At 60.6% G+C, this 10,630-nt stretch overlaps 1 protein-coding gene across 1 annotated transcript in view; it reads left to right on the forward strand.

The window, feature by feature from the left end:
• The window catches only part of LOC147086528 (zinc-binding protein A33-like), a 39,514-nt gene extending 29,264 nt beyond the window's left edge, over nt 1–10,250 (forward strand). Inside the window, exon 7 of the mRNA XM_085978637.1 lies at nt 9,173–10,250. Coding sequence (XP_085834763.1) covers nt 9,173–9,696 — 524 coding nt within the window. The 3' untranslated portion in view covers nt 9,697–10,250. The remainder of the gene's footprint in view (nt 1–9,172) is intronic.
• Nucleotides 10,251–10,630: the final 380 nt, after the last annotated feature.

The raw sequence follows: 10,630 nt of genomic DNA on the forward strand, positions 1-10,630 counted from the left end.
CGGAGGGAGATGTGAGGGTCTGTCGGAGGGAGATGTGAGGGTCTGTCGGAGGGAGATGTGAGGGTCTGTCGGAGGGAGATGTGAGGGTCTGTCGCAGGAGGGGAATGTGAGGGCCTGTCGGAGGGAGATATGAGGGTCTGTCAGAGGGAGATGTGAGGGTCTGTCAGGGAGATGTGAGGGTCTGTCGGAGGGAGATGTGAGGGTCTGTCGGAGGGAGATGTGAGGGTCTGTCGGAGGGAGATGTGAGGGTCTGTCGGAGGGAGATGTGAGGGTCTGTCGGAGGGAGATGTGAAGGTCTGTCGGAGGGAGATGTGAGGGTCTGTCGGGGGGGATGTGAGGGTCTGTCGGAGGGAGATGTGAGGGTCTGTCGGAGGGTGATGTGAGGGTCTGTCGGAGGGAGATGTGAGGGTCTGTCGGAGGGAGATGTGAGGGTCTGTCGGAGGGTGTGATGGTCTGTCGGAGGGAGATGTGAGGGTCTGTCGGAGGGAGATGTGAGGGTCTGTCGGAGGTAGATGTGAGGGTCTGTCGGAGTGAGATGTGAGGGTCTGTCGGAGGGAGATGTGAGGGTCTGTCGGAGGGAGATGTGAGGGTCTGTCGGAGGGAGATGTGAGGGTCTGTCGGAGGGAGATTTGAGGGTCTGTCGGAGGGAGATGTGAGGGTCTGTCGGAGGGAGATGTGAGGGTCTGTCGGAGGGAGATGTGAGGGTCTGTCGGAGGGAGATGTGAGGGTCTGTCGGAGGGAGATGTGAGGGTCTGTCGGAGGGAGATGTGATGGTCTGTCGGAGGGGGATGTGAGGGTCTCTCGGAGGGGGATGTGAGGGTCTGTCGGAGGGAGATGTGAGGGTCTGTCGGAGGGAGATGTGAGGGTCTGTCGGAGGGAGATGTGAGGGTCTGTCGGAGGGAGATGTGAGGGTCTGTCGGAGGGGGATGTGAGGGTCTGTCGGAGGGAGATGTGATGGTCTGTCGGAGGGAGACGTGAGGGTCTGTCGGAGGGAGATGTGAGGATCTGTCGGAGGGAGATGCGAGGATCTGTCGGAGGGAGATGCCAGTGTCTGTCGGAGGGAGATGCCAGTGTCTGTCGGAGGGAGATGCGAGGGTCTGTCGGAGGGAGATGCGAGGGCCTGTCGGAGGGAGATGCGAGGGTCTGTCGGAGGGAGATGCGAGGGTCTGTCGGAGGGTGTGAGGGTCTGTCGGAGGGGGATGTGAGGGTCTGTCGGAGGGAGATGTGAGGGTCTGTCGGAGGGGGATGTGAGGGTCTGTCGGAAGGAGATGTGAGAGTCTGTCGGACGGAGATGTGAGGGTCTGTCGGAGGAGGATGTGAGGGTCTGTCGGAGGGAGATGTGAGGGTCTGTCGGAGGGTGTGAGGGTCTGTCGGAGGGGGATGTGAGGGTCTGTCGGAGAAGGATGTGAGGGTCTGTCGGAGGGAGATGTGAGGGTCTGTCGGAGGGAGATGTGAGGGTCTGTCGGAGGAGGATGTGAGGGTCTGTCGGAGGGAGATGTGAGGGTCTGTCGGAGGGAGATGTGAGGGTCTGTCGGAGGGAGATGTGAGGGTCTGTCGGAGGAGGATGTGAGGGTCTGTCGGAGGGGGATGTGAGGGTCTGTCGGAGGAGGATGTGAGGGTCTGTCGGAGGGAGATGTGAGGGTCTGTCGGAGGGAGATGTGAGGGTCTGTCGGAGGGAGATGTGAGGGTCTGTCGGAGGGAGATGCGAGGGCCTGTCGGAGGGAGATGTGAGGGTCTGTCGGAGGGGGATGTGAGAGTCTGTCGGAGGGAGATGTGAGGGTCTGTCGGAATGAGATGTGAGGGTCTGTCGGAGGGAGATGTGAGGGTCAGTCGGAGGGAGATGTGAGGGTCTGTCGGAGGGAGATGCGAGGGCCTGTCGGAGGGAGATGTGAGGGTCTGTCGGAGGGGGATGTGAGAGTCTGTCGGTGGGAGATGTGAGGGTCTGTCGGAATGAGATGTGAGGGTCTGTCGGAGGGAGATGTGAGGGTCTGTCGGAGGGGGATGTGAGAGTCTGTCGGAGGGAGATGCCAGTGTCTGTCGGAGGGAGATGCGAGGGTCTGTCGGAGGGAGATGCGAGGGCCTGTCGGAGGGAGATGCGAGGGTCTGTCGGAGGGGGATGTGAGAGTCTGTCGGAGGGAGATGTGAGGGTCTGTCGGAATGAGATGTGAGGGTCTGTCGGAGGGAGATGTGAGGGTCAGTCGGAGGAGGATGTGAGGGTCTGTCGGAGGGAGATGTGAGGGTCTGTCGGAGGGTGTGAGGGTCTGTCGGAGGGGGATGTGAGGGTCTGTCGGAGGGGGATGTGATGGTCTGTCGGAGGGAGATGTGAGGGTCTGTCGGAGGGGGATGTGAGGGTCTGTCGGAGGGGGATGTGAGGGTCTGTCGGAGGGAGATGTGAGGGTCTGTCGGAGGGGGATGTGAGGGTCTGTCGGAAGGAGATGTGAGGGTCTGTCGGAGGGAGATGTGAGGGTCTGTCGGAGGGAGATGTGAGGGTCTGTCGGAGGGAGATATGAGGGTCTGTCGGAGGGAGATGTGAGGGTCTGTCGGAGGGAGATATGAGGGTCTGTCGGAGGGAGATGTGAGGGTCTGTCAGGGAGATGTGAGGGTCTGTCGGAGGGAGATGTGAGGGTCTGTCGGAGGGAGATGTGAGGGTCTGTCGGAGGGAGATGTGAGGGTCTGTCGGAGGGAGATGTGAGGGTCTGTCGGAGGGGGATGTGAGGGTCTGTCGGAGGGAGATGTGAGGGTCTGTCTGTGGGTCTGTCGGAGGGGGATGTGAGGGTCTGTCGGAGGGGGATGTGAGGGTCTGTCGGAGGGAGATGTGAGGGTCTATCGGAGGCGGATGTGAGGGTCTGTCGGAGGGTGTGAGGGTCTGTCGGAGGGGGATGTGAGGGTCTGTCGGAGGGAGATGTGAGGGTCTGTCGGAGGGGATGTGAGGGTCTGTCGGAGGGAGATGTGAGGGTCTGTCGGAGGGAGATGTGAGGGTCTGTCGGAGGGAGATGTGAGGGTCTGTCGAAGGGTGTGAGGGTCTGTCGGAGGGGGATGTGAGGGTCTGTCGGAGGGAGATGTGAGGGTCTGTCGGAGGGAGATGTGAGGGTCTGTCGGAGGAGGATGTGAGGGTCTGTCGGAGGGGGATGTGAGGGTCTGTCGGAGGGAGTTGTGAGGGTCTGTCGGAGGGAGATGTGAGGGTCTGTCGGAGGGGGATGTGAAGGTCTGTCGGAGGGAGATGTGAGGGTCTGTCGGAGGAGGATGTGAGGGTCTGTCGGAGGGGGATGTGAAGGTCTGTCGGAGGAGGATGTGAGGGTCTGTCGGAGGGGGATGTGGAAGGTCTGTCGGAGTAGATTGTGAGGGTCTGTCGGAGGGAGATGTGAGGGTCTGTCGGAGGTAGATGTGAGGGTCTGTCGCAGGGAGATGTGAGGGTCTGTCGGAGGAGGATGTGAGGGTCTGTCGGAGGAGGGGAATGTGAGGGTCTGTCGGAGGGAGATGTGAGGGTCTGTCGGAGGGGGATGTGAGGGTCTGTCGGAGGGAGATGTGAGGGTCTGTCGGAGGGGGATGTGAGGGTCTGTCAGAGGAGAATGTGAGGGTCTGTCGGAGGGGGATGTGAGGGTCTGTCGGAGGGAGATGTGAGGGTCTGTCGGAGGGAGATGTGAGGGTCTGTCGGAGGGAGATGTGAGGGTCTGTCGCAGGAGGGGAATGTGAGGGCCTGTCGGAGGGAGATATGAGGGTCTGTCGGAGGGAGATGTGAGGGTCTGTCAGGGAGATGTGAGGGTCTGTCGGAGGGAGATGTGAGGGTCTGTCGGAGGGAGATGTGAGGGTCTGTCGGAGGGAGATGTGAGGGTCTGTCGGAGGGAGATGTGAAGGTCTGTCGGAGGGAGATGTGAGGGTCTGTCGGGGGGGATGTGAGGGTCTGTCGGAAGGAGATGTGAGGGTCTGTCGGAGGGGGATGTGAGGGTCTGTCGGAGGGAGATGTGAGGGTCTGTCGGAGGGAGATGTGAGGGTCTGTCGGAGGGAGATGTGAGGGTCTGTCGGAGTGAGATGTGAGGGTCTGTCGGAGGGAGATGTGAGGGTCTGTCGGAGGGAGATGTGAGGGTCTGTCGGAGGGAGATTTGAGGGTCTGTCGGAGGGAGATGTGAGGGTCTGTCGGAGGGAGATGTGAGGGTCTGTCGGAGGGAGATGTGAGGGTCTGTCGGAGGGAGATGTGAGGGTCTGTCGGAGGGAGATGTGAGGGTCTGTCGGAGGGAGATGTGAGGGTCTGTCGGAGGGAGATGTGAGGGTCTGTCGGAGGGGGATGTGAGGGTCTGTCGGAGGGGGATGTGAGGGTCTGTCGGAGGGAGATGTGAGGGTCTGTCGGAGGGAGATGTGAGGGTCTGTCGGAGGGAGATGTGAGGGTCTGTCGGAGGGAGATGTGAGGGTCTGTCGGAGGGAGATGTGAGGGTCTGTCGGAGGGAGATGTGAGGGTCTGTCGGAGGGGGATGTGAGGGTCTGTCACGGAGATGTGAGGCTCTGTCGGAGGGAGATGTGAGGGTCTGTCGGAGGGAGATGTGAGGGTCTGTCGGAGGGGGATGTGAGGGTCTGTCGGAGGGAGATGTGAGGGTCTGTCGGAGGGAGATGTGAGGGTCTGTCGGAGGGAGATGTGAGGGTCTGTCGGAGGGAGATGTGAGGGTCTGTCGGAGGGAGATGTGAGGGTCTGTCGGAGGGAGGTGTGAGGTTCTGTCGGAGGGAGATGTGAGGGTCTGTCGGAGGGTGTGAGGATCTGTCGGAGGGAGATGTGAGGGTCTGTCGGAGGGAGATGTGAGGGTCTGTCGGAGGGAGATGTGAGGGTCTGTCGGAGGGGGATGTGAGGGTCTGTCGGAGGGAGATGTGAGGGTCTGTCGGAGGGGGATGTGAAGGTCTGTCGGAGGGAGATGTGAGGGTCTGTCGGAGGAGGATGTGAGGGTCTGTCGGAGGGGGATGTGAGGGTCTGTCGGAGGGGGATGTGAAGGTCTGTCGGAGGAGGATGTGAGGGTCTGTCGGAGGAGGATGTGAGGGTCTGTCGGAGGAGGATGTGAGGGTCTGTCAGAGGGTGTGAGGATCTGTCGGAGGGAGGTGTGAGGGTCTGTCGGAGGGAGATGTGAGGGTCTGTCGGAGGGAGATGTGAGGGTCTGTCGGAGTGGGATGTGAGGGTCTGTCGGAGGGAGATGTGAGGGTCTGTCGGAGGGAGATGTGAGGGTCTGTCGGAGGGGGATGTGAGGGTCTGTCGGAGGGGGATGTGAGGGTCTGTCGGAGGGAGATGTGAGGATCTGTCGGAGGGAGATGTAAGGGTCTGTCGGAGGGAGATGTGAGGGTCTGTCGGAGGGAGATGTGAGGGTCTGCCGGAGGGAGATGTGAGGGTCTGCCGGAGGGGGATGTGAGGGTCTGTCGGAGGGGGATGTGAGGGTCTGTCGGAGGGAGATGTGATGGTCTGTCGGAGGGAGATGTGAGGGTCTGTCGGAGGGAGATGTGAGGGTCTGTCGGAGGGAAATGTGAGGGTCTGTCGGAGGGAGATGTGAGGGTCTGTCGGAGGGAGATGTGAGGGTCTGTCGGAGGGGGATGTGAGGGTCTGTCACAGGGAGATGTGAGGGTCTGTCGGAGGGAGATGTGAGGGTCTGTCGGAGGGAGATGTGAGGGTCTGTCGGAGGGGGATGTGAGGGTCTGTCGGAGGGAGATGTGAGGGTCTGTCGGAGGGTGTGAGGATCTGTCGGAGGGAGATGTGAGGGTCTGTCGGAGGGAGATGTGAGGGTCTGTCGGAGGGAGATGTGAGGGTCTGTCGGAGGGGGATGTGAGGGTCTGTCGGAGGGAGATGTGAGGGTCTGTCGGAGGGAGATGTGAGGGTCTGTCGGAGGGTGTGAGGGTCTGTCGGAGGGGGATGTGAGGGTCTGTCGGAGGGGGATGTGAGGGTCTGTCGGAGGGGGATGTGAGGGTCTGTCGGAGGGTGTGAGGATCTGTCGGAGGGAGATGTGAGGGTCTGTCGGAGGGGGATGTGAGGGTCTGTCGGAGGGGAATGTGAGGGTCTGTCGGAGGGAGATGTGAGGGTCTGTCAGAGGGGGATGTGAGGGTCTGTCGGAGGGAGATGTGAGGGTCTGTCGGAGGGAGATGTGAGGGTCTGTCGGAGGGGGATGTGCGGGTCTGTCGGAGGGAGGTGTGAGGGTCTGTCGGAGGGAGATGTGAGGGTCTGTCGGAGGGAGATGTGAGGGTCTGTCGGAGGGGGATGTGAGGGTCTGTCGGAGGGAGATGTGAGGGTCTGTCGGAGGGGAATGTGAGGGTCTGTCGGAGGGGGATGTGAGGGTCTGTCAGAGGGAGATGTGAGGGTCTGTCGGAGGGAGATGTGAGGGTCTGTCGGAGGGGGATGTGAGGGTCTGTCGGAGGGGGATGTGAGGGTCTGTCGGAGGGGGATGTGAGGGTCTGTCGGAGGGGGATGTGAGGGTCTGTCGGAGGGTGTGAGGATCTGTCGGAGGGAGATGTGAGGGTCTGTCGGAGGGGGATGTGAGGGTCTGTCGGAGGGGGATGTGAGGGTGTGTCGGAGGGAGATGTGAGGTTCTGTCGGAGGGGGATGTGAGGGTCTGTCGGAGGGAGATGTGAGGGTCTGTCGGAGGGGGATGTGAGGGTCTGTCGGAGGGAGATGTGAGGGTCTGTCGGAGGGAGATGTGAGGGTCTGTCGGAGGAGGATGTGAGGGTCTGTTGGAGGGAGATGAGAGGGTCTGTTGGAGGGGGATGTGAGGGTCTGTCGGAGGGAGATGTGAGGGTCTGTCGGACGGAGATGTGAGGGTCTGTCGGAGGGAGATGTGAGGGTCTGTCGGAGGGAGATGTGAGGGTCTGTCGGAGGGAGGTGTGAGGGTCTGTCGGAGGGGGATGTGAGGGTCTGTCGGAGGGAGATGTGAGGGTCTGTCGGAGGGAGATATGAGGGTCTGTCGGAGGGAGATGTGAGGGACTGTCGGAGGGAGATGTGAGGGTCTGTCGGAGGGAGATGTGAGGGTCTGTCGGAGGGAGATGTGAGGGTCTGTCGGAGGGAGATGTGAGGGTCTGTCGGAGGGGGATGTGAGGGTCTGTCGGAGGGAGATGTGAGGGCCTGTCGGATGGAGATGTGAGGGTCTGTCGGAGGGAGATGTGAGGGTCTGTCGGAGGGAGATGTGAGGGTCTGTCGGAGGGAGATGTGAGGGTCTGTCGGAGGGAGATGTGAGGGTCTGTCGGAGGGGGATGTGAGGGTCTGACGGAGGGAGATGTGAGGGTCTGTCGGAGGGAGATGTGAGGGTCTGTCGGAGGGAGATGTGAGGTTCTGTCGGAGGGAGATGTGAGGGTCTGTCGGAGGGAGATGTGAGGGTCTGTCGGAGGGAGATGTGAGGGTCTGTCGGAGGGAGATGTGAGGGTCTGTCGGAGGGGGATGTGAGGGTCTGTCAGAGGGGGATGTGAGGGTCTGTCGGAGGGAGATGTGAGGGTCTGTCGGAGGGAGATGTGAGGGTCTGTCGGAGGGAGATGTGAGGGTCTGTCGGAGGGAGATGTGAGGGTCTGTCGGAGGGAGATGTGAGGGTCTGTCGGAGGGAGATGTGAGGGTCTGTCGGAGGGAGATGTGAGGGTCTGTCGGAGGGAGATGTGAGGGTCTGTCGGAGGGGGATGTGAGGGTCTGTCGGAGGGAGATGTGAGGGTCTGTCGGAGGGAGATGTGAGGGTCTGTCGGAGGGGGATGTGAGGGTCTGTCGGAGGGAGATGTGAGGGTCTGTCGGAGGGGGATGTGAGGGTCTGTCGGAGGGAGATGTGAGGGTCTGTCGGAGGGAGATGTGAGGGTCTGTCGGAGGGGGATGTGAGGGTCTGTCGGAGGGAGATGTGAGGGTCTGTCGGAGGGAGATGTGAGGGTCTGTCGGAGGGAGATGTGAGGGTCTGTCGGAGGGAGATGTGAGGGTCTGTCGGAGGGGGATGTGAGGGTCTGTCGGAGGGAGATGTGAGGGTCTGTCGGAGGGATATGTGAGGGTCTGTCGGAGGGAGATGTGAGGGTCTGTCGGAGGGAGATGTGAGGGTCTGTCAGAGGGGGATGTGACGGGGTCTGTCGGAGGAGGTGAATGGAACCGCTTACTCTCCAGCACTTCTTTTGGTGCGTTCCCCCGCTGCCCCGATGGGGGGCAGTACTGCTCCATCAGAAGGTTCAAATCCCTGGTCCGTACTGAGTTAGCTGATCTGACCGAACTGCTAGCCTCCCTCTCAGAGTCCACGAGGAATTGGGTGAGATACCAGGGCGTGTGGTGCTGGACTTCAGCTCCTTTGAGAGAGAGGGGGCACGAGATCATGGGAAAGAGAACAAGCACTGGTTGGGGGGGTGCTTTCCATCGAATTTACAGCCCAGAAACAAGCCATTCAGCCCAACTGCTCCGTGCCGGTGTTTATGCCCCACACCAGCCTCCTCCCACCCCTCTTCATCTCACTCCATCGGCGTATCCTTCTATTCCTTTCTCCCTCCTGTGTTTATCCAGCTTCCCCATATTATTCGCCTCAACCACTCCCCGCGGTAGCGAGTTCCCCATTCTCACCACTCTCTGGGGAAAGGATCGCAGAAACTTACAGCACAGAAGGAGGCCACTCGGCCCGTCGTGACTGTGCCTGCTCATCGAAAGAGCAGTCGTGCTTGGTCCCAACACCCCCCGCCTTTTGTCCTTAAACCCTGCGAGCTCCTCGCCCTCAAGGACCCGTCCCACTCCCTGTAAAGGACCCGTCCCACTCCCTGTAAAAATTATTGATGGAATCCGCTTCCACCACCTTTTTTTGGGAGTTCCTCCGGAATTCCCTATTGGATTTATTAGGGACTGACGTAAGCAAACTACTGGGCACTTGGTCTCAGCGTTAAACAAAGCTTTAATCAACTGTTTTACAACATGGAGGTCGAGTTGTGTCCTTCACTAGTTCCTGTTAAAGAATGTCCCTGAGCAAGCTGGGCCCGTGCCTGAGTATTTATACTCTCCCTGGACAGCGCCACCCGTAGGCCGCTCAGTATTATTTCATAAGTCTTTCTTTCATGAATGACTGATTCATGTCAGTGACCATCTTATATTTATGGATTGTGATCTGGGATTGTGGAGGTGGGGGGGGGGAGAGAGAGAGAGAGAGGGGAATGTTATTCTTGTGCCTCGCCCCCCCCCACCCCCCCACTTCTAACTCTGCTCCTTGCTATTCTCCAGGGCCGGAGAACCTATATTTCAACCCGGCCACCGCTCACCCCAACCTGCGCTTTAACCGCGACTACACAGCGGTGGAATCCTGCCGGTCGCGCGGCCCCGACGCCGCCGACGGCCCCCAGAGGTTCAACCGCTTCCGGGCCATGCTGGCCAGCGCCCACTTCGCGTCGGGCCGCCGCTACTGGGAGGTGGACGTGGGCGACTCGCTGGCCTGGCACCTGGGCGTGACCTGCGTCCACAGCGCCCGCAGGGGCTACGTCAAGCTGGCTCCCGCCAACGGCTACTGGAGCATCTGCCGGCTGCTGGACTACTGGATGAACAACGACCGGCGGCGGCCCCTGGAGGTGGACGCCGAGCTGACCCGAGTGGGCGTCTACCTGGACTTCGACGGGGGGCAGGTCTCCTTCTACGATGCCTGCTGCATGGTCCTGCTGTGCACCTTCAAGACCACCTTCCGGTGCCCGGTGGTCCCGTTCTTCAGCCCCAGCAGAGAGGTCGACAGCGTCCTCAAGCTTTGCCACTTCTAACCGAAGCTTACATCCCCCCCAGCCCACCAAAAGAGCCACCTTGTAGACATAAAGGAAACATAATAAGGTATTCGACAGGTTCTCGCTCTGGCTAATTAGTAAGAACATCTACACCCGCTCGCCCGCTCGATGACGTCTTCCTGGAATCGATAACTCCTCTTGCTTAAGAAAGAGAATTCCTGTAGCGCCTTTCCCGACCTCAGGACGTCCCAAAGTGCTTTACAGCCAATGAAGTACTTCCTAAAGTGCAGTACAGTCACTGGCGTAATGTAGGAAACCCGGCAGCCAATTTGCGCACAAACAGCAATGAGATAATGAGCAGATAATCTGTTTTAGTGATGTTGGTTGAAGGATAAATATTGGGCCCAGGACACCGGGGAGAACTCCCCCTGCTCTTCTTCCAATAGTGGCCGTGGGATCTTTTACATCCACCTGAGAGGGCAGACGGGGCCTCGGTTTAATGTCTCATCCAAAAGACGGCCCCTCCGACAGTGCGGCGCTCCCTCAGTACCGCCCCTCCGACAGTGCGGTGTTTCCTCAGTACTGCCCCTCCGACAGTGCGGCGCTCCCTCAGTACCGCCCCTCCGACAGTACGGCGCTCCCTCAGTACTGCCCCTCCAACAGTGCGGCGCTCCCTCAGTACTGGCCCTCCGATAGTGCGGCGCGCCCTCAGTACTGCCCCTCCGACAGTGCGGCGCTCCCTCAGTACCGCCCCTCCGACAGTGCGGCGCTCCCTCAGTACCGCCCCTCCGACAGTGCGGCGCTCCCTCAGTACCGCCCCTCCGACAGTGCGGCGCTCCCTCAGTACCGCCCCTCCGACAGTGTGGCGCTCCTTCAGTACCGCCCCTCCGACAGTGCGGCGCTCCCTCAGTACCGCCTCTCCGACAGTGCGGCGCTCCCTCTGTACCGCCCCTCCGACAGTGCAGCGCTCCCT

The sequence above is a fragment of the Somniosus microcephalus genome, unplaced genomic scaffold, assembly GCF_052327205.1.
Source record: "Somniosus microcephalus isolate GS21.2 unplaced genomic scaffold, FLI_Smic_1.0 unresolved_chr7, whole genome shotgun sequence".
Classification (NCBI taxonomy): Eukaryota; Metazoa; Chordata; class Chondrichthyes; order Squaliformes; family Somniosidae; genus Somniosus; species Somniosus microcephalus.